The sequence below is a fragment of the Centroberyx gerrardi genome, chromosome 13 (assembly GCF_048128805.1).
Source record: "Centroberyx gerrardi isolate f3 chromosome 13, fCenGer3.hap1.cur.20231027, whole genome shotgun sequence".
Lineage (NCBI taxonomy): Eukaryota > Metazoa > Chordata > Actinopteri > Beryciformes > Berycidae > Centroberyx > Centroberyx gerrardi.
The window spans coordinates 23,566,841-23,594,368 of record NC_136009.1 but is presented as its reverse complement, the minus strand read 5'-3'; the positions used below and the strand labels follow the sequence as shown (position 1 = coordinate 23,594,368).

At 42.9% G+C, this 27,528-nt stretch overlaps 1 protein-coding gene across 1 annotated transcript; it reads right to left on the bottom strand.

The window, feature by feature from the left end:
- Positions 1–433: 433 nt before the first annotated feature.
- pigk (phosphatidylinositol glycan anchor biosynthesis, class K) lies at positions 434–27,336 on the bottom strand. The gene is made up of 11 exons (XM_071924348.2): positions 27,225–27,336; positions 26,938–26,991; positions 26,672–26,763; positions 25,513–25,648; positions 24,332–24,443; positions 23,383–23,479; positions 21,659–21,776; positions 19,836–19,946; positions 17,899–18,071; positions 11,625–11,700; positions 434–3,373 (listed from the first exon to the last, which is right to left on the bottom strand). The coding sequence occupies exons 1-11, from the start codon at positions 27,288–27,290 to the stop codon at positions 3,257–3,259; spliced, it is 1,152 nt and encodes a 383-aa protein (XP_071780449.1). The 5' UTR covers positions 27,291–27,336; the 3' UTR covers positions 434–3,256.
- Between the last annotated feature and the right edge of the window lie 192 nt (positions 27,337–27,528).

Genomic DNA, 27,528 nt, shown 5'->3' with positions numbered 1-27,528 from the left:
CGAGATCATGAAGACATCAATCACCAAACGGTTTGAGCTTTTACCAGATCAATAAAAAGCATTGCATATGCATTAAAGATTATTGACGACTCATTACACAGTATAATATCACAAAATAGGAATAGGGCGGGGCAATAAGTCAATACTACTGTTTAGCGCCTTTCAATAGAATCATATTGGGATGAAGTAATGATATCCAGTTATCATGATACCCAATACCTGTTGTTTAAAATAATGATAAAAACTAAACACAAACTAAAACCTCTCACAGAAAGAGATCTGAAACAAATTAGGGAATACGGTTTGATAATTACAGATTTTATTATACTTTGTATTACCATGTAGATCAATGCAAAGAACATCAATTTGATTATTTAACATGGGATTTTGCATATGTTAGCAGATATAAGGCTATATACTGATATCAAAATAATGATTGTGATATTTTGAATGAAGGGCTGAATGCTAAATCTTTGCTTTCTTGCTATATACGTAGTTCTCAATGTCTGTATAAAGTCTGCTGTGACACTTTAAATAAATGAATAAAGTCCAAAAAAAGGGATTTTTTTTGCCGGCTTTGATGGGTGCAATTTTATATTTGTTGCTGGGCTTGCTATCTAAGCAACCTTAATCAGTGTGCAGAAGTTTTCCCTTTTCTCCTTTATTTTTGTTTTCACATTGAAAGTTCCAAAAAAGCAGCCTTATTAAAATAAGTAAGCACGACTGAGCATGATTTGTGCCACAACCAATGTTGCCAATGAGAGTGAAAATCCATGCCTGTGACTGCTGAAATTACCATTATCATTACGAAGGATGATTGACATAACAAAGGCTCGCTGACAAGCAAGCAGTAGGAAGAATCCTGAGTTTCCATGGAAATTGGACAACCTGTCATGGAGTCTTTGTCCCCAAAGAGTATGTGTGTGTACGTGTGTGTGTGTTTGTGGGTAAACCATTAAATTTAGCAGGCTGCCACATGGGGCTAATGTCTACAATTTCCACTTTTAAGACAACTGTGCGTCTGTGTGCTGGTGAACACCGACACGACTCGTGTTTAAAAAAAACATGTGTGACATATTCGGAGCATCCTCCCTGACTCCTAAGCCTGAAATCTCTCTGTCTGCTTTGAGATAGCTGCTCTAACATTGTCCTGTCGCTGGTTTCTCCCCACCCAGTCAGGTGTGAAAGAAGACAGACACTGATCTTTATTAGCATAGGGAAACCATAGTGACAGAGGAGACAGGAGAGCGCGTCACAACACTGAGAAACCCGTGTAAATTCAATTCGGTCCGTGTGCGCTGAAGTAGGAATGAGGCGCAGAGGAGATGGGGTCAATTTTGAAGTGGGGTTTTCGAACAAACAAATCCATCTCAGGTAGGGCGGCTTTAATTTTTACTGTATCTGCTGCCAGCTAGGTATACAATGAGTGTATATGGGCTTGGATCCAGTGGCTGCTCTGCCTTTGAAATACCAGACAGGAACAGACAGAATAGTGCATTAAAAACCTCACTGGATTGTTTGAAACGTGTCCAAACAGAAAACAACAGCGCAGGTGTGTAAGTCGACTCAAGCAGCACTGATTTCAAGTCTTTCAAGGTGTCTTTGTGGTATAAAACAAGCTTAGAATATCAGCTTTACCAGGCATACCTTCAAATATTTGTACAAGTAAAAGCAGCACTAGTATCTTCAAACAGTATTACAGAGTAATTAATGAAGCTCAGTATCTTTTCAAAAAAGATTAAAAAAAACAGGCAGTTAAAGACACAAATACATTCCTTAGATCCAACCTTTCATCTTTAATCAGGGCATCAAAATCCTACCAATTAAAACGGGCCAAAAAAAAAAAAAAAAAGTAGTGTGTTTTCTCTCCCCAGAAGAGAGGAGGAATAAGATTACAGGAAATAAAAAACAGGGAGAAAAGGAAGAAGAAATAAGAGTTGCGTAAATAATATATAAGAGACGGCGCGCGGCGGCTGACGCAGCAGCTGCCCTCCCATACATCTGGCTTTCATTTCCCACTCCATCCATTTTCCACTTTCAGCCGCAAGGGAGAGTGGCAGCGGGCACCCGGTGGGCGGGAGCTCACCGCCAAGGAGCAAAGATAAACTACCGCAGGTTCAATCCATATGCTTTGACCATTAGTCACTCCCCCAACAATGAGGCTAATGCAGAAGGGGTACACAGGGAGAGAAAAGGGGAGAGAAAAGGGGGAAAACACATCGAGCGAATGAGATTCATTTGGGACGGCTAGCGGCTTACCAGGTTATCACTCACTTATCACCGCTATAGCACACGACGCGGAAGGGCCGGGGAAATAGCTGTCCATCACCCTGAATACAATCAGTGGAGTACATGGCTGGGGAGCTAATGGATGTTTCCACAGGGAGGGCAATTTGGTGAATGGAAAACCGGAGGGGTCCATCATAGGAGATGGGATTACGTGCGATTGTTATCCTTCAAAAGCGCGATATGGCGGTCACGGAGTGTAATGTATATGGACAAGGGAGACATTAACTAGTAATCTCTCCACAGCCCACTCACAGCCAATCAGCCGGCCCTCTTCCCACATTTCCTTTTTGACCGAGCAGACGTTCTGAGTAGCACTTAAATAAAAAGGCTAGTGCTGAAATATGCAGAGCAGCGCGCTCTCAAAATAAATTAAATTCTTATCTGCAGACTCAATTCAGTGCATTTTCAGACAAATCAACGCAATTATGGAATGGGCTGACAAAACAGAACTTTTGACAGAATAAAATAAATATATGCCTAAGTCCTTGACAAAAGAACACATAAAACTGTTACCATAATAATGGCTGTACTGCTAATGGTGTGCCCATATAGAGCAGGGCCTTTGCATATCTGCTGGTCTGCTGTGCGACCTTCAAGTACCTCTTCTGTCTTATTCTTTTCTCTTAAAACTCACCAAGTTAGTTAAAAATTCTTACAAATGAAATAAATACATACATGTTTAGTATTAGTCAGTAGATAGGAATCATTCCCAACAAAAAAATGGCACCAATAGCATCACAGTATCTGGCCAAGCAGTTGTGCCGTACGCCTCCCTGCCAGTTTCCATTTTCAGGAAAAAAAACAAAATAAAGACGTTTCTAATTGCTGGAAATGACAAATAAACAGTCATTCCTGCACCTCTGCTAGTCGTAAACTGCACATTCCCTCTAATATTCCTATAATATTCCATAAAGGCAACGCCAAGTCTTTTAGGCCTCAGATATCCAGTGATGAGAATGCAAAGGCCTCAGAAGATGTGTTTGAGGTGCTTGATGCCGTAAGTCTTGAAGAAAACCATGAGGATGAGGGTCCACAAGCCCAGGATGAAGCCGTCAGGAGGATGCCAGTCCTTCTGTTTGGGTTTCTGAGGAGAGAGAGAGAGAGAGAGAGAGAGAGAGGAGAGGAGAGGAGAGGGGGAGGAGAGAGAGATGAAAAGGGAGAGGAGAGAGGGAGAGATTGCAGGTTAGGAACTGTGTGTATATTTCTCCTGTTGAGTCCACTGCTGATTGTTCTGTCATTCACACTGGCAGGCGGGCACAGGATTTCACACGTACATTCACTTTATCTTTAACTTGCCGGCACGCGCACACACACACACACAAACGCATACACACACTCTTATGTACACTGTCTATCTCTTGCTCTCATATACACACACACACATACACAAAAGCAGCGGTAAAGCTCATCAGTACACCTCCCCAGTCTTGTGTTTGTCCCATTCACTGCCACATCATCACTTTGTGTATGATTATACTTTTAAATCTCGCCCGTATTAAACATGCATCTCACAAGGAGCGCATTTATATGCTAATGTGCCAGGGAATATTCCGGGGAGAGATGAGATTTAACCTCTAAAAAATCTTCCTAACTCCTCCGGTAGCGACAAAGCTATAGATGGGCTGTGAGGACACACTTAAGAGATTTCTGTTATCCCCCCGCTATACAAGCTGCCATTATCCAGTCAGGAAATCACAAGTTAGAAAAGGCATCCCCCCTAAGCCAAAACCTCAAGACTTGGCAAAGAGGATGAACACACACCGCGCCGTGCGACTCACACACTGTACACACAAGGTTAGGGAGACGCGCTGTACAGTAAAGCTGCTGCACAAACACTTCTTAGTTCTTTCTTCCTCTCTCTCTCTCTCTCGAGCTTGTGTGAGCGCCACTAAAGCACCCACTGCATCTATTCGCGCTGAAGTACATCCATATCGACTTAACACACACACACACACACACACACACACACACTTCTATAGGAGCCAGAGCCAGGCTGACAGCAGACTGACAGGCCCAGGAGGATTAGACACTGGTGTGAAAGCCCAGTCCAGGGTCATTACAGCCAAACACACAGTCATGGTGCGACCGCGGCCAACAGACAGATACAGTTATAATAGCTCATATGGATCAACTTAATGTGTTAATTACAGAGCAGACAGACTAATATTTCATGTAATCCAGTTGAACAGTAGCGTAGCAGCGGTGAAACAGTCTACTCGCACTATAATTAAGACATAAATTGATCTGTGCACTCAACTGATCGTCGCGATTTCGCTGAATGTCGCTTTTAAGAGAGGCAGCGAACTCGGCTGTTTTGAATTGGCAGAGGTGCAGTGGAATCCTCCCTGTTGTATTCATGCATATACAAATGAGAGGCAGGTGCATATTGTGCACTTTGTCTGTGTCTGTGTGTGTGTGTGTGTGTGTGTGTGTGTGCACGCACGGTCTGAAATGAACACTTGCCAAGCGCACGATGCTGGTAAAATTTGTCTTTGGCAGATAAATCAGTAGCAGTCACCTGCCACACTGGCTGAAATGTTTATGAGACCATAACATTTGAATGCCTCGGTTATATACAGTTTTGCTGGCTCTCAGATTTTGTCCCTGCTGACCACTGTACACTCTCTCTGACCGTGAGCCAATCAAATCAAAGCAAAACAGTGGCTCTGTTTCAAACAGACGGTTGACTGGCGGCCAGTTACGCTGCGCTACACAAAGCAGTAGCATCTAAAACCGAAACTGCAAATTGCCTGGATGGTTCAAAAATGGGAAATATTCTAACTTCAACAGAGTGTGTGTGTTGTTGTATTTCATGATGAACTTGATCCATTGTGTGAGTGAGTGAGCCCGTTTTAAACACACAAACACACAATACCTGATTCTACACATGAAACAGCATAGAAACGGGCAGGGTGACATATTTCTATGAAAAGTGTAAATTAATTACTTTGGCTGGTGAAAATTGTTCTTGGCAGGTAATTTTTTTGTGGTTTACCAGCCCTTGGCAGGTGAGCCAAAAAGTTAATTTCAGACTGTGTGCATGTGTGTGTGTGTTTGTGTGTGTGTGTGTGTGTGTGTGTGTGTGTGTGTGTGTGTGTGTGCGTGCAGTTCACCGTGTCTCAAGGCTGTCTTTTCAATCCAAACTCCAGGTTACGTGAGGACGCTGCCAATTTCTAATGTAGAAAGACTGAGGCCAGCGCTAAAATTGGATTACGTCTGACTCTAAATTTATTTAACAGCTCAATCAAGTCAAATCAATAGAGCACCACTGCCATCCAGAATGCTAAAGCGGAGACGGCGAGGCGTTTGCCAAGCCTGGAGCTCGGGGGGCGGCTGTGGGCTACACAGAGTTGGGCAGGGCGAAGTCAACTGGAGATGGAAGTCACACTGCAGTGCTCAGTTCAGAGTTTTTTGCATCAGTTTGAACGGACCGCCATCCTGAACTGACACATGCACAAATGAACAACAGATCGCGTTTATGGCCCAAAATACAGTCAAGTTCGCTGTAAAAAAGGTACATTATACAGCCATAGCCACTTTGTTGATTGGAGTCTTTTGACTCCTTGAACTTGGCTTTGAGAGGTTCGATTTTTCCTTGACACAAAGTTCTGTCGTGGCCCCGCAGGTGATCGAGCCTTTGAAATTGTGAATCCTAAACTGTGAAACGCTCTCCCATTGGACTTAAGATCTGCGGACTCTGTTGACACTTTCAGAAAGCATGTCTATAATTCTGTGTGTTTTTCTGTGTTGTTTCTATGTCTTATTTTACTGTTTTCTGGTCTTATTTTAACTATTTTACTCTTGTGAAGCACTTTCTGACTTTGCTCTGTGAAAGGTGCTATTATATAAATAAACTTTACTTACTCGGCCATTTCTCTTGCAAATTGTTTGAAACACTAGTCAAATACAACATGTCACCTCTACTTCTGTTGGAATGGAGACTTTCCGAAACACTAATTAAATTTGCAACCTCGCTGTCTCTCCATTGGCTGCTTGAGTCGTCCTCCATGTTTTTACAGTCAAATGGATGCAGAGTTATGACAACAGTGATCTGTGACATGGAGAATGACATAAAAACCACATCATTTCTTACAGTTCAGATTGCGATCGCATGGCCACAGATCAGATATGGATCAGATTTAGGACCACATATGAAGATCAGACTCCATGTGTTTTTTTTCAGTTCCTACTGGACTAAAACCACATAGGAGGGGGGGGGGGGCGGTCTGAATTGGGACACTTTGCGCTGCAGTGTGAACGTGGCTTTAGTGACGCTGTGGCCGCCGGAGGACAGGAACTGAGACTGGGACCGAGGGCGAGACGCCTGGAGGAAGAGCCAGAGGCCGGCGGGAATGCTCATGAGAGACGAATGGTAGCGCGTGGCTGTCGGGGACGGTTGACCTCCGTGACAATGGTAGGTAGAGGTGTGTGTGTGTGAGAGAGAGTGTGTTTGTGTGCGCGTGTGTGCATGCGCAACCGTGAACCCCCTGGGTAAGGAAGAGCAGGGGGAGATGGATCGAGTGTGACAGGAGGCCACGTCAGCACACCCAGCAGAGAGAGGAGCATATGTCAGGAGGAGAGAGAGAGAGAGAGGGAGAGGTGCATGAAGTAGAGAAAAGAAGTGATGCACACTAGGGAGGAAGACAAGAGGCAGTTTGGTTCCTACACATTTTTCCTAATCAAATTCAGCGACTACTCCATCATACACTGTACAGCACAATTTCAGTTCCCATTTGAATGCCTCAGGTCTCGTCTTGGCTGGTGACAACTATCACTTGGGACTTATACAACCAGGACATTTGTAATACAGGTTATTATTTCTTGACTAGATCTACCAGCAACTGAGCTTGACATTGTACCCTTAACCAGCTGAGCAAAAGCTTATCAAGGGAGTTCTACAGTGCACAACTTCAAAAACACTTCTCAACATTTTTAATAACTTTTCTAGGCCTGGAGAAAAAAACAAGACAATTTTCAAATATTTTTTACAGATTTTTCAAGACCATACTGACTCCATACTGAAACCAGACAACAACCCTTAGACGCAGACATGAGGGAAGCAGAGAAAAAGGATTAAAGCTGCAATAAGCGAAATTTTCTGACCACTAGAGGGCGACGGAAACTGCAAAAATATGTAAATAACACACAGCAAAGCCACTGCACTACGCAGGCTTACTAATGACGTACATTGCACCGTGCATAAAGGATAACAGCTAAGCTAAACGTACCTGCGGAGAAATGTCGCCGTTACCAGTCCAGCTTTGCCAGATCTTACATGTCCCACAATGACATGAAGAGGTAGGTGAAGACGTAGGCCTAGGCAGCAAGTTTACTAGTTTAACACTTTTACTTGCTCACTTCATCGATTCCACCATTACAATTTATTTTTCTGGAATGGGAGGGGGGTGTGGGACGCTTTTAAACAGCAAGGGAGGAGCCAAGCTAGTTTTAAAAACACGAAAAGCTACTGAATGGACCGGGAGGAGCTTCGTACCGGAGCAGAATTTGACAACAAGCTTTGGAAAAGAGGTGAAAACAGCAACACAGCTGGCTGCTGTGTGGATGTTGGTTTATATCATTATGTCTCAATGAAATCTCCACATAGCACACATTAGTTTCAGGATTGGTTATAAGGTCTGATATCGCTTATTGCAGCTTTAAGTAAGGGAATTAGAGAGGGGAGAGAAACGGTTGGGAGAGAGAAGCAGAAAAGAAGCGACTGTTCATTGACCTTTACTGACTGTACCATTCACATCTCATTGCCAAGGACAGGGACCTATAACTGAGGCAGCTTTCCTCCATTACATGCGCTTTGTGTTGCGTATTCAATTCACTAGCAAAATCAATTAACAGCTACCCGTCTGATTGATTGGAGCTAATTAACATGGCCATGCTGGATGCTAATGGTCGTTGAGGGAGGTCTGAAATGCCCTGCCAAACACGCGCACTCCAAGGTCAAAACCGCAGCGATTTATGTTGTGGAGAGCCGGATGACAGAAGAGCAGCTATTGCGCGCTGCCAGGACAGTACGCCGCATCGCCTTGACATTTAAGCCCACAGCAAGTGCTGGGACAGTCAAGGTAGCGAGTGCGTTATTCTCTCATAAAGGATGTTTTCTTTCCTAACAGCTATCATTCGCAGTTAACGAGCCCAAGCGATTCGGCGAAGCAAATTCTAATTGACATTTGATAAAAGGAGCGTGGTTGTCGGAGAGGGTTTGGCCTGTGATCTGCACAGTCCCAACATTCACTTCTTCAGAAGTGACACTGCTGCAGTGTGAGGGAGGGGAAGAGGGGGGGGTGACGTGGGGAGAGGAGGGGGTGGGGGGCAAAGCATTAATTTTCACTGTTTCCATTTTCAATTCTCCAGAGCCATATGGTGTGGCGTCAAGCTGGCAAAAGAACAAATAACAATTTGACGCCAGAGACCAGGAATCACAGCAGTGAGAAGAAATAAATTAATAAATAAAATAGAATACACAAGAGAAGAGGGAAAAAAAAAAAAAATAAGAGCCCCTTCTAGTTATTTCCAGAACGGAACATATTGTGATTAGGCGTTGGCAATGTGATGAGATGTGTGGGGCTGGGAAGAGGAGGCGGCAGGATGAGGGGACTCACCCCGTCTCCACTACTGAGACAGCTGCCAAGGGTGACAGGGCATTAATCAACTCCTCACACACACATGCACATGAGGGGAAGTTTGTATACATGCCATGCTGCGCTGTCTTATATATCCACTGTCAGTCAGTCCGATGACTTTTCTATTACAAGCTATCGCCTGGTGTGCTCTACTGGCATATTGAAAAACAAAATGGATTGCTTGGAGGACGAACAATGGGAGAAGAATTTGTTTCTGGTGGCGCAAATGAAATCAGCTACAGACCACTTGGGAATATTTCAGACATCACAACTTATGAGATTCAATCACACATCTAGTTCTCCAGATCAGTGCATTTGATCAACAACAACAACAACAACAACAAAAAAAAGAGCGCTGCCACAGAAGCAAGAAAAACAAAGATATCTCGGTGAGAGCCGCGACGAGCGCTGCACATATACGATATGACAGTTAATCAAAAACAGGAGAGCTGTCAATAGGACTGATGGACATTGGTCATTCTGCTGCTGTGCAGATGGACTGGTGAGAGGAGTGAGAGATGAGGCAGTCTGTCAGGACTCCCATCTTCAACCCAGCAGAAGTACGAGCCGATAATCGAAATCTCTGACAGGGGTCGTCGGGTTGACGAGTGTGTTTGTGTGTTGTACGTGTGGGTGCGTTTGATTGGGGGGGGGGGAAAGAAAAGAGAGAAGAAGAAAAAAATGAAAAAGAAATAGAATGAAAGAGAGACAGAGACGTCAAGCCAAGCAGCAGACGGAGGAGGCTTGATAGGGTGTGTGTATCTGTGTGTGTGTGTGTGTGTGTGTATGTGTGTGAACTTGCAATAGTGCGAGTGCTTCTGTGTATTGACAATTACAGCCACAGTTTATAGGGCACTCTTATGCGAGCAGTGGGCAGAAGATCTGACACAGGTTTCTGTTTGCCAGGCCTTTGAGGCACTCCTCTGCTAATTTCCCAGAGTGCCTCTGGGTGCGGGGACCCCTCCTGTTTCCCATCAAGATGCTCAGTAGGTCTCTGACAGGTCTCAGGCCTGTGGTCAGCCTCGCTTCTCTGGGCCAACTGACCGTGACTCCCCTCTTCACACCACTGTCAATGTCAGCCACAAATGTTAGCAGCGGTGGGACCCCACATTTTTTAGATTTTATTGAACCACTTACTCGGTTCAGACGGGTCTGACCTCTGGTATCATCATCATTAAGGAGGTGGTTTAGTCCCCGTGTATAGAGATGAGACCAACAACATCACTGTAGCAAAAACCTGCATCTCCAACACTACAGTAGTCTCATATCTCCCAGCCGTCCATTAAACAAATCAAAGAGAAAACAAAACAAACTGAAACCCGACATGTGACGCGTCAAATGGATCTGACGCCTCCAAACTTTGATAGAACCACTGGCTTCACCACACTAGAAGCAATGATTGACTAATTTGATTGAAATCTCCTAATTTGACTCCACTATGGCAGCCTGCAGGTGACACATTTGAAACATCAGCAGCACAGGAACCTGCATTTCTACACCGCAATAGGTTAAGTTACTATATTGTATTTTCTTGTTAGGTATTACATCACTTGGTTATAGTTAGGGTTAAGATAAGGATTGGGTTTATAAACATTTGGAAATTATAACAAATTCCTGCTGTGCAGCTCGGCCAGAAAGAAACAGCTGCATCACAGCGGTCCAAATAGGTTATGAGAGCACTAGGCTGAAACACTGATCTGGTGTGAGCATCACAGCATTTGAATTTCTCAAATAATAAATCGTAGAATTTTTTTTTTTAAATAATAAAATTCTATATAACTTAAACATAAAGTTAGATAATATGACATATGATTCAATTTAAAAGGCCATTCAGACTTCAGTTGAGTTCATTCAAGAAACATTTACTATTCTCCCGTTTGGTTGAAGCTTTCATGTAAAGTGCCTCAGAGTACCGTGAGTGCATACATTTTTAGTGCGGGCGATCCCACTGGGAACTGAACCCCTAACGCAAGCACCAATAAAGTCTGTTCTTGCCCCTGGCAAAGATTAATGTGACTTCCTCACTCTTCTGTAGCACAAGTGCAACTGGAAGTACAGTATTTTTAATAGGTTGATAATGGAAAATCTTCCAAGAGTGATGCAGGAACCAAGACTCCCTATTTGAATGCGGAGCACACGTTCCAAAGGTGGAACGGGGAGGAATGGGCGTTCATTTGTGAAGGTCACCCCGACTGAAAGCCACAATCCATTTGGGAATGTGTTGAACGCACAATTCCTCGCCACACTCCTACCAATCCATTCTGGTGGATTTCACGGTGGCCCTTCCATGCAGAGACTGGGAGGCACTTGCATTTCACACTTACAGCCGTCGCCATGGAGACGGCACAAACACATCTGTTTGTGGATGTTGCACATAACTTTCTGTTCTGCCTCCAAATTAAGGATGAACGCGGATGCGCTTCGAAATAACAGAAACAGAGGGGGGGATGCATGAGGTTTCCAATGCAAAGACTTACAAGCACACACACACACACACACACACACACACACACACACACAGAAACACTATTTTTCATTGCAAAGAAAATGGAGAGGATGATGAAAATGTCTTGATTATGTCATCATGAGCATAATCGTGTGGAGCTGAGCAGTGTTGGGAATCATTTTTGTCCTCCATTGACCCTGGTGTGTGTGTGTGTGTGTGTGTGTGTGTGTGTGTGTGTGTGTGTCCCTTACCTGATGGATGATCTCAGACACTGGCAGTTGGTCCACATACGAATGTGTCTCGCTCTGTAGCTCTCCATACACAGACCTGACAAGAAATACACACAAATACACACACACACACACACACACATAATAGCACTCTTAGTAATTACCTACAAATTAAGTAAGTGAATTGTGCTTCGGATACATTAAGCTTTTGTTATGTGGGACATCATTATTCAGTAATGAAAAAAAGAGTTGTCAGGGAGAAGAACAGACTCCAGTGTTTCTGTTGGCAGAGTGTGTAGCCGCAGTGTGTGATTGGCACATCATTTCAGAGCCGAGTCAATGATATGCAGTGCAAATTGATGCAAATGAACCCAATTTTTCCCCTTACTAAATGGAAAAAAAAAACCATCCTGAGGAACCATTGGAGAAACGAAATTAGCTTGATAAGAGTGTGTGAGATTAGCATGAATTCTGTGTGTGTGTGAGTATATAGACACACAAAGAGGACGGATTAAGCAGAAAAACAACATATTAGCAGGTGCACACTCGTAGATTCGCATCCTAAACACATATATTTGCAGATCGTCTTTGGAACCAATTCTAAACATTATTTTACATTTTTTTTCCTCAGCCTTTCGACATATCAGCCATGGCAACGCTACAGTATGTCTGTCCCTGCAGTCAACACAGTGTAAAATGTTAACAATGAATGAACTTAGTAAACCTAACAGTCATAAAAAGAAACTGGTAGCATCACTAGTGAGTTAGCTGCGTCCTGCAAGTAACCAAAATAACAGAAAGACCACATGAAAAAGGACTTTATCTTTGAAGTAACTACATCTCAATTATAAAGGCAGCTACACAATCAAGTCACATTAAGTTGAATACCAATTAGCAGTATGTGTCAGCTTTAAAAGAGACCTGCTCATTATCACTTTTATATGCAAGTTTTCAAAGCAACATGAAGCAGCTAACAGAGGCAATAGTTCCAAAGAGGCCAAACAATTTGTTTCCAAATTGCAGTGGCATCAGTCACAAAAAAAACAAAAAATGATTTAATTTGGGAAGGGGCACAGCCTTGAAAATCATGACAACATATGCCAAACATGGACAAACTGCATCAGCAAAGAGGAACAGCGGTCACAAGTCTAAGTCTGCTAACTGGAACAGACGGACACTTAACAGAAGAGTTGCTAAACAACTGAAAACTACGCCCACAGAATCGAATCGATCTCTCTGTGGCGGTGTCAACATAATTGTACGTTGTGAGCTTTATAAAGCTGGTATTTATGGCATGGCTGCTATTTGGAAACGACTTGTATCTACGGTCGATGTACAAAGACGCATAACCTGGTATGAGAAGCACAAAACTTGAATCCCTAAGCCACAGGGAAAAAAAAATATGGTCTGATGAGTCATCGTGCACCTTTTCTCCTACACTGGAAGGGCTTATGTTTTGAGAAAGCCAAAGGACGCCTTCAATTCACAATATCTGTTGCCAACTGTTAAACATGACGGTGGATCTGTAATGCTAATCTACTGGGAGTCTTAATGGTCATATAATGGCCAAGGAATGTGAGACCATTTAACAGGAGCACCCTATGGTGGCACTGCTCATGATGTTCCCATATTCCAAGATAATGTCCCCACACACTGTTAAACAAATTCAAGAGTGGTTTCATCAACGCCAGGATGAAGTAAAATGCCTTCAATGGCCTCTCCAATCACCAGATGCAAACATCATTGCATCATCATAGCATCATTGAACCTTTATGGGAAGCAGATTTCCACCTCCTTCATCAAAGAGCTGGAGGCTTTCCTTCTTGAAGAACAGTCCAACATCCCACTACACACAGTTCAGGACTTGCAGGACAGCAATCAGAGGAGCACTGAAGCCGTTCGAGAGGCAAAGGATGGCCCTACTCCCTATATGTAAGTGTCTGTGATACTCAGACTACATGTGTCTCACAGCCTGTAGGTCACTGTTGAATGGAGGGTGACTGGAATGACTGTCTGTAAGCTGATGGTTCTGACATTTGGCATCCTTCAGCATGTTCACAAATGAGTTGATAGAGGCTTTTACATTTCAAGCCAATCCTAAAAAAAAGGGCTTAGCAAAATTCTGCTCAGTCTCCACAGGCCAGACCAGTGTGGCAGAGATAATGCTTTTTCTATCTGTTAAAGTCCTTAAAGAATATTGAACCTAAAACATCTGAATCGTATATGAATTAGGGGTTTCAAATAAAGCTGTTTACATTTCAGGCATTTAGCCGATGCTTTTATCAGCAGAGACTTCTAATGACCGAGCATGTTGGGGTTCAGTGTCTTGCTCAAGGACACTTCAAAAGGAAAAGGTCCCATGGCAGTTGGTGGATATACATTGGCTACGAGGAACAAACCTGTGGCCTTTCAGATATGGAATCAAACCACACTAGGCAAGATTTTAATGTAAAAATACACCTGTCTTATTGACCTAAATCATAAAGCGGGGCTGCAAAAGAGCAGAACGTTCCATCCCACCTAATTGAGAAGCCGTGGATTCACTCTACTTGCCCAAATTAAATTCTAGTCTCTGGCAGGAAATCTTCTCCACCCACAGGAAGTGATGAATCAAAAGTTAAGAGAAAAAAATACAAAACTGTCTCCTGAGCAGCAGAGAGCGAGAAAGCTGGACTCACCAAGGTTACATCTTTTGCCTCTCTCGTCTCTGTGCTACCTAGCTGGTATAAAGCATCGCAGACCGGGCGGATTGTTAAACATGAGCGTGCTGTGCGCAGTTTACGTCACATCGTATCACATCATTTCTGGGTACTAAAGTTCAAACGGTTTTCAAACAGTTACCTCTTGCTGCCAGTGTGCCAAGTTGCCTAGTTCAGTGTTAAATTTGTTCTTCCATGTGTATCTTTCTACAGCGCCGTATGCCTCCAGGACCGCACTCTGCGATACAGAGAGAGGAAGGAGTGATTCAGCCTGTTGGTCACAGTCAAGTGGAGGCTGAACTGAGTGGCTGTCTGTCTGACCAGCTGGCTGACCTGAACTTTCTTTGATTAGCCAAAGTGGGCCATAACCCCCGGTGGGTCGTCACACAACTGACCACCATGGCTCTCCTCCAACCACTTGCAGCCTGTTCTCCTCTCTCTCTCTGCTTCTTTCTGTCTCTTGCTTTTCTCTGCTACTCTCGCTCTCGGTCTCTAAACGTTTTTTCTCCGGCTTTTGCGCTTTCTCTCATTCTTTTTCTGTCTCTCGTTCACCCCTTTTTCTCTGTTTTCCGTTCCAGCTCCGTTTCTTTCCTCCCGCCCTCTTCTTCTAAACATGTCTTGTGCGGTAGAGCAGAAGTTGCTCTGATGGACAGGAAGAGAGACCGAGAAGCAGACCGGGGCTGGCAGGGAGGGAGACAACCTCCCGCTGAGCTCTCAACATGCTCTGAGCTCTTTCTGCTATTGGGGAAACGTGAGAAACCAGGAGTGCTGTTTCCCCCTCTTTCACTTAGCATAGGAGATGAGCTCTAATTCAATTCAAACCACTTTCCACTTTATTTTCCATAAAGAGATTTTCAGCAAGGATTCTTCAATTCACTTACTTGATTCTAATGGATGTGACAACCCCCCCCCCCCCCGCCACTCCTCCCCCAAATCCAGCCATCTTTGGGTCAAACAAATTTCCTTTTAACATCTGTTCTACTAATGGCCCATATAATTTCATACCAACCAAAGTATTTTTTGTGAACTCTATCCAGTGCTCCAGGTCATGTGCATCATATATTTCATTGAGTTTACTTTATGATGCGATGGGGTATGAAATTCAGCTTTAATTTGATAGTTTCAACTCTTTTGTAATTATCCTGGGAGCCGTGTGACCCACAGGATGATGCGCTTTGGTCAACAACCACCTATGGCTGGATGTGAATTACTACACAATCTCATTACAGTGTTAAGCCTACCTATAATGAAGGGGACTAGGGGGGTCCATTAAAATGTCCTCTCCATTGAGAGTAATTCACTTAATGGAAGGACCCATGATTACTCTGAGAAAAACGGCTGTTTGGAAACAGGTGAAGGGAGAAGAGAGAATAAGAGAGTGGGATGAGAGTGAGAGGGGGAAAGAGAGCAAGAGAATGAGTAAGAGACAGAGATACACACACAAACACACACACATGTGTACACAGCTTCTCTAAATCTCCTCCTCCACTTGTCTGAGTGGCCGGCTGAGCTGGCAAAAGTGGATTAAAGCAGCACTATATTTAATAACGGCTTGTTTCAGAGGTCATCTGCGATCCTTTCTCTGTGTGTACCGACGGGGCTCACAATGGCCCATTGTCAGGTCTTATGAAACACTATTATTTAACTTCAACAAGGGCTTTCAACATCAAGAGCTCTCACAAAGCTCCTGTTTCTATCGCCTCTTTGTGATTGTTTGTCTGAAAAAGATCCAGATGTCTTGGCTTTACTAATGAGCAGTTTCACACAGGCACAGCCCGGCCTCTGATAGACAAAGGCACATTACAGCGCGACATACAAAATGACAGAAATTGCCATTAGTCTCCACTAAGATCTTTGAACCTTCACAATAGTCTTTTGATCCTTCTTAATACTGAGGAGATGCTTCTAGTCTTTTGGTGCATCAGCAAACTGAGCCCCATTAAACATCAAATGAATCAGGGGATTGCCAGTTTCTTACATCAGAATTGGAGATAAAACGTCTCTCTGTAGGACTGAATTAGGCCAACAGCCAGCTCAATTACACTAGTGGCGTCTTTTTGTGTTGTGTGGAGGTTGGGCAGACCTAATGTGTCAGCCCTAATCAATAATAAAGTAATAGGGGAAGTTGTGTGTAATGACTAACTAGCCCAAGGCCAAAATAGCAAACTGAGCAGCCAATAACTGAAATCGGTATGGCAATTACCTCTAATTACTAATTAGCAGCCAACCACATTAGATTCTTTTACTATAACCGCCCAGTGGTTCAATTAAAAGCCTGCTTAATGGAATTAATAGAAGTGGGGGGAGCGTAATCGTGAATAAAGTTTTAATTTTCCATCACATCTGTTTGTAGAGCACAGCAATTTATCCCTAACTCAAAGCCTAATGAGTCAATATATGGTTGACTGTTTGCATTTTGGTACATTAGCTATGAATTTCCTAAAACTCCAGATGATTGTCCTTATTAAGGGATTAGTGTGTTTGGGAACTAGCTAATATGAGTAAGCAAACAATGTTTAACCAACCACAGAGGATGTTGAGCAGATGATGTGGAAGGACTTGGGCAGCTCTCTACAGCCATCTAGTGGCCAAGTCCATTCATCACACCCTAGATACTGGCCTGATTCATTAGGGGAATTCACTACAAGGACATTCTCCTCATGCAAACTGGGTGTATGTTGTCCAGTTCGCCTCAGGGTAGCGCCAAAGATATTCCACTTGATATAAGGCTGCTCACTCACTGCCACTTATTAGAAGTGTCTAAATTACAGCCTGATAAGACATGGGGAAATGTTCAATTATAATTCTTACTATGTTATGAAACACTACAGCATCTACTGGCACTGATTAGGTAGAGTTGTAAATACCAACGTGCGCTGTAATATTAGGCCCAGCAATAATCCTACTGGTCAGAATTGGACATAGTCCTATTGGACATAGTGATGTCTGTCTACTCTCCCAAAAACAGGCCACTCAACACATCATTAGTAGAGGAATCGATATCACTAATGAGGGATGTTCTAAATTGGCACCAAAGCCTAGTTACACGTTGGGAACTAAACATCAAAGAATTTGGCCAACGGCGCTTCAATTAAAAACAAAAATACGATGAGATCAATCAGAGTTTTTACATCCAGGTTGACCCTAATCTAGCACAAAAAAAAAAATCACTTAACGTTAGAGATTTGCCATTTTGGTTCTAATATATAACGGTGTCTTTCAGAAGAGATTGGGTTAACACTAATTGTCCTCTAGCCTATAGTTAGTATGTTAACATTACTGTTACATGGTCATGTGCTGTTTCTGTTTTACTTAGCGAACCCTAAAGGAGCCAGCAGTGGAAGTCTTCCCTATACTATAGCTGATGTTATTTTTAATGTAATTGTTTTGTAGCTATTATTTTACAGCATTTGTGACATAGTTAAGAAAGGTGCTATGTAAATGTATTATTATTATTGTTAGCAGTAGTAGTAATGGTGTCATATAATTATCATTTTTAGAATTATCATATTATAATTATCTTTATTATGATGTGAAAAAGCTAAAGTTGAGGGGGAACATTACACCAGTGACAACCAAAAATCAAATCAGCTTACTTCTCCTCCACTTGCTCTATGGGGCTGGTCAAGTTGATGGTTTCCATGGTGATCTCCACTTTGCGGACGCTACCAAAGAAGTCTGTGATGAGGACACTTCCCGGGTCCCGCAGGAACAGGTCGGTACGGTGGCCCGGAGTGGACACACACTGACTCTTGGGACACACTTTGAACTGGGGAAACACAAAAACAACAAACAGTAGATCAGGAATATGCAGCTTAGTTTCCTGTGTAGTTCGATGGGCAGGGCACACTGTCAGGGTTAGAAGCTTCATTCCCACTGGGGCCCACCCATCCTAGAAAAGTAAAACAAAAATATGTACTGTATGCACTTATGGTACTGTAAAGCACTTTGGACAAAAGTTTCAATTACATGGTGTATGTCATTTTTTTCAAAGTTGCCATTGTAGCTGCTAGTGTGCTGCCAGGATGTGATGATGGGGTCACAGAATTTGAACACTCAGCCGGTGGTGAACAGTTTGTGTCTCCTCATATTCATATCACTGATTGCCAACAGCATCAAACATGGCTAGAGCTGCAGTGGTGTTGAAGGTGGAGACCTATGGGGCGGGGGCCGGGGGGGGGGGGGGGGGGGGGGGGTGTTATTTGAAATGACAACAACCTAAATGTACTGGGCAGTGTGTGGAGAAGATCACAGGCATGGAGATTGACATTTGTGCATATCTAATCAGACAAATCTATCAGCGCCTGGGGTGCTACCACTTGTGGGTTAATCCTCTTAAGTCTACGATTCATCAGTGCGTCATCTGACCAAGCTCTCCAGAAGAAAAAAAGAATCATTAGATCAAGGCGAACCTTATCTCCATCAGTCAAATGGCACTTGAAAAACACAGGGAACAGATTTGGTGGAGGATTTGGTGATGAAGGTGGAGGCAATTTCTATTTGACCAAAATGCAAGCCTCTGCAGCCCGGATGAAAAAAAAAAAAAAACAACTTTTGGCCCGACAGGGAAATCCATAATATTGATCCTTAAAGCCACAAAATAGCCTCAGAACAAAGAGTGCATCTTCAGAAACAGCAAAATTGGAAAGAATAATATGCATTAGTCAGAGCACATTGATCAGAGAGCTTAGACTGAGTCCCATATAGACCAACAACTGAGTTAGGGTTTGAGGTGTTTGATTGTAGCCCCTAGTGAAGTGGGGGGGGGGGCACCCTGGGGCCAGTCTGTCTCTGCAGGGGTGTGAAAGATGAAAGGGAGGTGATGCTGTTGAGACCGAGCCACGGCCCGGGGCAGGCTGAACTCACCCCCGACATCATCTAGTGTCAAAGGGCAACAACCTTAGCACAGTATTATCCATTCTGTTTCAAGTGCTGAGTCCGGTGAGGATGCTGTGTGACAGAGGCAGGGAGCCCCACTGCTTTCATCTGGCTCCTTTAGGACCGTAACAGTGGAAAAAGGAGGCGGGGAGAACGAGTGTGAGGGAGAGGGAGAGATACTGCCTCACTATTCTAGGTGTTTCAAGCCCCAAAACCTTTCACAGGAACTGAGTCACTGTGTCACAGTGTCCATTAAGCTACAAAAAAAAATAAAAAATGATCCCACATGAATACTGGTTGTATTCACACCCTCGCTCCTCAGAAACGAATAAAAGGGCAGAATGTAGTTGTAAGTGAAGGCTCTAACAATAACAGATAACATATACAATGAGATGTATTCAGACTTGCATACAGTAAACACAAACACACACTCACACCCTTTTGTGTGTATGTAGAACAGACATCTATGTGCAGGTGCATGCATTTACACCCACATACACACACATACACACACACACACACACACACACACACACTTATTTGTGGGTATGCAGAGCTGACATCTAAAGGTGTGCAGTGTAAACATGTGCACCTGGGTAGAGGGCACACACATGCACACACAGAGGCACACAGACACACACACACACATCCTCACCAGGTCATTCATGTTGGCTGTGCTCGCAGGGTGGATGTCTTCCAGGAACTCCAGCAGGTAGAAGGTGTAGCGGTCCATCAGGTGGACTCCTATGGCCAAATCTGGCTGGTGCTGGAAAGGGACAGGGAAAGAAAATATGGGATCACTCAGTTTTTACCAGCATTTCCTCACCTGGGTGGCATTTTTAATTTTGGTTCAAAATCCTTCCCTGTTTCAGACCCTGTTCTAAAGGATGCTGCCGTGCTAAAAATAATTGTCTTTGGATATCATAACAAAGCCACAGCAAACATGTCGTCTTCCACGAATGATCCGGTCTCCCTTTGGGACAATCAGTAACAAATATGTCATCTTGTTTTGATGTGTAACTGTAACCAAGTTTCATTAAAATCCAATTAGTGGTGACTGAGATATTGCGTGTGACGGCAGACAAACAAACATCTGAATGGACGGAGACTGATCTAAGGTCGGCAATAAAATAAAAACATTAATGCTAAACATTACAACCACACTTCTTTTTGCTGTATAGGGGAAATTAGGATAGTACTTAGTGGCAGCAGGGTGGCATGGTGAGGAGAGAGGCCATCCCTCCACCCAAAGGACCTGGGTTCAATAACTAAACTACGCTGTGATTTTAGATTTCTCATGCTTTCAGGACACGGTGCTCATTTTCTTGCTGACACACCTCTGAATGAATACAAAAGAAACACGGCTCCTCAGCCCAACACAAATTGGTAGGCAATGACATGAAGTGACAAGTATTTTGACAAGCTGTCTTCAAATTATGCGTCTTTTGCCCTGCCACTAATTAGTGAGACAGCATGTGTAATGCCAAGTGACACGGGTGTCATTTTGGAATACGGGGACAGGAAACTGATGTCAAATACATGTCATGTTTCTGCTGAAATGTAAGTCATGTAGACCTGCGGATATCTGTGCAAGGTAAAACTCGGAAATGTAAGTGGGGTTTATGAGGTATTATAACTGTGAAGCACTCAGATGAATAACCATAGGTCCATTTTGGGTTTTACTTAAACAGCCAACACGCTTACAGCTGTACAGTCAATTCAGATCTGAAAATGGACAGCCTCGTCTACCTTTTAAAGGAATAGTTCACTCCAAAATAAAAAAATTAGTCGAAACTCCAAGCAACACACAACAAGTTAACCCCAGTGGTTCCATCTCAGTCTCCTCCTAAACTATTGAAGTTAATGGGGCCATCTTTTTATAGCTCAAAAAAGGCCTAAAACAGCTTAATGTGCAGCATAATCCAGCTGTTTTGTAGTCAAACAACTGTACTGTGGGTCCAAAAGTCCAACCTTTATCTCATTATCTCTTACATTTTCTCTCTATATTTCAAAGTATTGTCAATGAGGAAAATATAGGAGATAATGAGGTAAATATTGGATTTTGGACACACAGTGCAATTGTTTGGCTAGAAAACACTTGGATTATGCTCCACAAGCTGTTTTTGGAGCTATAAAAAGATGGCCTCATTAACTTCAATAGTTTAGGAGAAGACTGAGATGGAAGCACTGGGGCTAACTTGTTGTATTAGATGTGTTTGGAGAAATTTGATGTACATTTTATGCTTTTTTTAGGAGCTGTAAAATGATGGCCCCATTAACTTCAAGAAGGTTGAGATGGAAATACTTGTTGTGTGTTAGGTGATCCTACGAACTTTAATGGAGTTTCAGCTCACATGGGGTTGAACTATTCCTTTAACTATGAATGAACACCGCACTCAAGCTTAGGCTTCAGTCTTAAAGTGGATTGAAAACATTGCTCATCTTGTATGCAGGTCCATGTGAAGCCAGGTAACTCACCGACAGGGAGTCCTCTCCAACCTGGCTGCTGGCCAGAGCCATGAGGTTCGGAGAGTAGAACCTCTCGTACATGGAGGCTCCCTGACAGGTGTCAATGATGAACAGCAGCTCGTTGTACCTGGGCGAGCGTGCACACACACACGCACACACACACACACACACGCACAGAAACACACACGGGATCATACATATATTCTCAAACAAGATGACTGAGACACACGCTGCAGACATGACACAGGTCCATTTGTTTCAATCAGACACAGTACAACACACAACCTTCTACTCATCCTTCATACTGCAGTTGCTATGGTGACCAAGAAAAACCAACTGCTTCATTCAGTTCTCTCCCAACACACCCACGCACACACTTCCTCCCTCCCTTCCTCCTTCCCTCCTTTACTTCCTCCCTCCCTTCCTTCCTCCGTTTCTCTATCAAAGGGGAATTTCACTGCAACTTACTTCCCTCGTTTAGCCAAACATTAGAAGGCTCTTGTGTCCAGTTCACTGAATCGACTTGAAATGTCCCTAATGAAAGGAGGCGGCAAAGTCTCCAAGGCGGCCGTAATTTGGCCGTTCAAGCCCGCAATTACCACGAGCGTCAAGGCTGGCGTCACCAAGCTTTTATCCAGCAGCCCGGGGCCCGACTGCAACCCAGACACTCTATTGATAGGTGTGCAGGACAATAGGGGCGCTGCTAGCGGAAAGCTATTCTAGCTTGTTTAGCCTCTCGCGATTCACAAATTAACCACCATAGCACCTTGAAAAGTAACGCGAACCCATTCAGAAACAGTCCATTAAATACAGGGGCTATATCAAGCTCATTTTATTAGAGAAAGTCTCTGTCCCTCACACAAAAGGTTAGGTTAATGTGTATGCAGTAATTCTCTAGTTGTTACAATGGCATATGAGATGTTACATTATTTCAGTCAGGTCAAGTGTCGTGGGAGACAAGTGAAATTCATCACAGTACAAACATTTACAGTACTCTGTTAATTTATGGTGTCCTAACAGGGCTGGGCGCTGTGTGTTCGTTGGCTCATTTGTGTGTGATGCTTTATGCCATGTGCAGTGCTTAGGGGAATTACATTTTGCACTCTTTAAGTGGCGGTCCAAATATTTTGTTCAGCAAATCTCTTAGTTACAACAACACTGTGCTATCACAGCACTTTCCAGTTTCCATTTATTATTGTTAATATAACAAGTGCGCTTGTGCTTTTAGGGGATGAGGAGGGAGGGGAGGGGGTGTGTATAACTGACCATGTTGACTTTAAAAACTCCACCTGTTAACACCAAAGTGCTGTGGTGGCACAGTGTTGTTGTAACTAAGAGGATCGCTGAACAAAATATTGAATTAAAGTGTATTGCCTGGTGTACGAGCACACACTGAATTTGCCTTATGCAGGGCTCTTATTAGGGCTCTGTGCTGCCTAAACAGTGAATACCGTAATTCCCCTAAGCACTGCTCATGGCAAAAAGTGTTACACATGAACGAACAACACACAAACAAACAAACACACACACACACACACAGAGCCCGACTCTGAGCACCTAGTAATACTTTCCTCATGTCCATAGATTAAGTTTCATGTCATTATATGCATGCTGCTGAATGCTGACATGCTGCACAGCTAACTGCCCTTCAGGGAAAAGACCAAATGAAACAACACAATATTTGCTCTTCCTTTGCATGACTATCTTCTCTTTAGATCGGCTTTATTATTTACCTTCTTTTCTGCCACATCTGCTCAAAAGCGTCGGCCAATTCCACGTTACTAATCTCCTCAGAGTCCTGGAACTTCAGAAAGCCATTCCCTCCGTGACCTGTCCACAAACAAAACACAAAAAAACATAGAAAACTTTGATGGTTGACACTTAAACCGTGTGTCTGGAGGACCTCGTGTCCCCCAGGCAGCTCTCTTCAGCTATCAGTGTTACAAATCGTCCTGGTAAGGGATCAGCGGGTTCATGGTTTGAAGCGCGGTGTTTATTTGCTAAATGTTGAAATATGTTTAACGTCTGCCACTCAGCACTCTCAGACACATGCAACAGCACTTCCTTTCCATTAAAAATAATGAGAAAATTATGCCAGCTGCAGTGTAAAGACCCAGTGGATATGCAGCTTTAGGCGTTCATGCCCAGCAGTATATGGTGAGGTGTAATTTTTCAGACTTTAACATTCAGATAGCGATGGAGCAATCATAGCTCTGGAAATGTTAAAGGTAGGAGGACATAAAAAAAAAAATCCACCCGAAAAAAACACAGCTATTGGCGATGTACCTTGCATTTCTGGGCCCATGTCGCTGTATGGTTTGATTTTTGTTTTTCACATGGATAACTGCCCAAACGCTGAGCACATTCTGAGTAGGCACGTCTTGCTTTTTCATGACTGGGAAAACGCTAGCTGTTACTCTGCTATTGCTCTCTCCACCTACACATATAACCCACAGCCGAATGCAACAAGTTCACGCTTGTTGTCAAAAGTCATTCTGGGAAACGTAGGAAATCACTAACTGGAGTAGAAGTAGACGAGGCAGATTGAGGGAAAGTGGGCACACCAAAAAAAACAGTAAATTACAGCACTACATCACAAAATAACGGAATGCAATGAACATCACAGATTGGTGATATATGAGAGTGTAAGAGTATCTGAAGGTGGATTTTTCCTTTAAGTACCAGTCAGGTATATGAGGATGTTGCTGCGGTCGTCAGACAGGAGGCGTTTGGAGCGCGGAGTGCTGGGCGGCAGCCTGCCGGTCAAAACACGCAGAAAGTTCTCCACTGTCACCTGAAACACAGACAGGAGGAAAACTGGAACTCATAACCTAGCATGGACTGGGCTGTGACACATTATGAGAAGCAGCTCTTCTAATTCAGTGAGAGTAGTTTTTTATCAAACAGTACGCAGTGAAATGAAAGACTGATAAACACAAAATTGAAAACATTTCATTTTAGTACTGCAGCAGTAGTGTCAGCTTAAGGTAACAGAAAAACACTTTTGTCCTGCGCTACTTATCTTTTAATTAAACCGTGAAAATCAATTACTCTTTGTTGTTTTTTTCCTTTTCCTCTTTTTTTCCCCCCTCTTCATCTTTATCAGCTTTTCTTGCACATCATTACAGCGTGACGGCAAACATGGATTCACCGTCCTGTGTGTATTCATATTTAAACAAGCGGCTCAAAGCAGGGTAAATAATCAGAAACAAACTGTGATAAAGAGAGGATAAGCCAGCAGGGCTCTACCTTAGTCCATAACAAACAAAGCACTTGGGTGCCCCTCTATTTGAAGATGTGTATGATATCAAGTCATTTCCTGTTAAACAGATATGGTAAACACTGAGCAATCAGAGTTGGAGGACAGCAACCGCTCCACCCTCCGCTACACCTCAGTGGGGTGCACTGCAAAAAATATCCATCTTAATAAGTGATCTAATCTAGTATTATTGAGTCTTAAAATATCTTAAAAATCAGCTAATGGGGTGAGATAATTTCACTTGTTTCCAATGTAAGTCAACTTGTTTCAAGTATTTTCTGGAATCAAGTGTCTTGTTCTTAATACTAGTGGAGTGATCTGCCTTTTTCAACCTTGTTTCAAGATACTGACACTTCACACACTAAAATTCCTAAAAACTGCACTAGTTTTAGGAGTTTTATTAAAGAAAAAAGTGATAGTATCTTGAAACAAGGCTGAAAAATACAGTTATTTTGTGATGAAGTGTTTTGTGGCTCAATCTTTTACTCATTTTAATGAGATTTTAAGACTGAATACAAGACAAACTGACATGCTAAGACAGACATTTTTTGCAGTGTGCAACTGCGTGTGTAATTGTGTGAGTGCCCGCCCAGTGTGAGCCAACCTCGTATCCACGGTAGTCCACCTCCACATCGTCACCGTACACATTCAGCTCCATGTTCTTGTGGCTAAACACCGTGGCAGGTTTGGGGTTTCTGTGGTTACAAGCCATGTCGTCTGCCAGCATCAGAACTATGTGGCTGGGGAAACAGAAAAGAACAGGGGAGATTCAAAATGATGCAATATTTGATAACTGAATGTTTCTTGATAATAAGTGAAAGGACTAGTGCCGTTGCCATGCAGTCAAACACAAGTCAAGTGGCAACTAATGCAGTTAAACAGACTGATATTAAGTGACAGGGGTCTAATGAGAAGAGGAGTGTGGCTTTGGAGAGTGTTGTGTTTCAGGGCTCTTAAGCCTGATATAATGAACCTACTGTATTACGTATCATCAAATCATAATCTGAAACACTGAATTTGCCAAGTACAATCATTCTATCCAAATTCATCATGTGGCATTGTTGTAGAAACCCATCAACACCACATATATACTAACTCAGTACATTGACATGTGGCACAAGGACAACAGGACCTCACATTAAGTGCAAGGACAGTAACAGTCATAATAATAGACAGTAGAAGGGTTCAACCAATATCGGTTTTTGAAGGCAATAACAATACCGATATTTTTGGATTGAAGCTGCCGACAGTCAATATTTTACATCTTTACATTTTTCCATTTGCATGCCACAAAATTCCACGGATTCAGTGTTTCCCCCAGATTTGTATTCTTGTCAGGGTGAAAAATTATCTGAAACAGCATTTAGACCATCATGTGACACTTAAACTCTTCACCGAAGCCAGACTAATGAAATAGTTTTAGGGTTAGCAGCTCCTTAAGGCCAGGTAACCCACTGCACCTTCAATTCAAATTAAAATCCTTTTGAACAATTAAATGAATAAATAAAACATCCAAAGAAAATACAGTTTTATTTCAGGTTTTATATACTGTCCAGGAACCTCCATCACATCGGCAGTGACTGGCTGATATTTGAGAATAGGCCAATATCGGCTCCCTAGAAAGTAGATTATTATTCAGAATCACTCCACAGACATTAAGCTTTGGATATCTGTCTGTATCTCTGAATCAATATCATCATTCAATATCTAAAACTGACACAATGAATGTGACATATAAAAGACAGCTATATTATCCTTGTTACCTGTCTGGGATGCCCAGCCTCTTCACACTTCTGTAGACAGAGAGAGTATTGGCCACATGGCGGTAGTTGAACCAGAACCTGGATGTACACACCTATCATAATAGATAGGACACAAGTGGGGAAAGACAGTTAATCAGCCACAAATAGCACACTATGTTGGACTTTAATGTTTCTCATATAGTGGTAACTGTAACGTCCTGTAACTGTAACTGTAAATGTGTATGTACTCAGCTTCTTGAAAGGATTTATGGTCATTGAATACTCACCAGCACTGCCCAGTTGTTAGTATGGCCACTACTGAAGAACTGTGCTGCTTTATCCTGAATAACAGAGGTGGAAAGAGAGGAGTAAAATTATGTATTTTATCTGGTTTCGTACGTTCCTCTATGTAAAAGCTAGCACCAATCTCAGCATCAAATACAGTACACAGAGGTTAGCTAGCTTCATGACAGCACAGGCGGCTAACATGACAGCGATATTTCAGGCGAAATACAACGTAAAAGACACAAACTGACCAGATATTCAGACGTGTATGACAATAATCTGCACTCACCTCGATGTTAGTGCTGTCCACTAGTACGTACGTAAAAAATAAGCTCAATAAAGTTAGTGTTTTCATTGTGCAGCGCCTAACGTTAGCTGTACAAAATCAAGGAAGTGGAGAGAGCAGCTAGCGCCGCCCAGAGAAGACCAAAGAGTACTTCCTGGTAAACACATTTCAAAATAAAAGCTCAGACGAGTATGCTGTGGGATCAGTCAGTGGAAAAATCATCAATTTCCCACTTGTCAAGGCCAGAGCAAGCTGTTCTAGCATGGGTTGGGTTTGTATGCCATATCTGTTCACTGGAAAATATTTT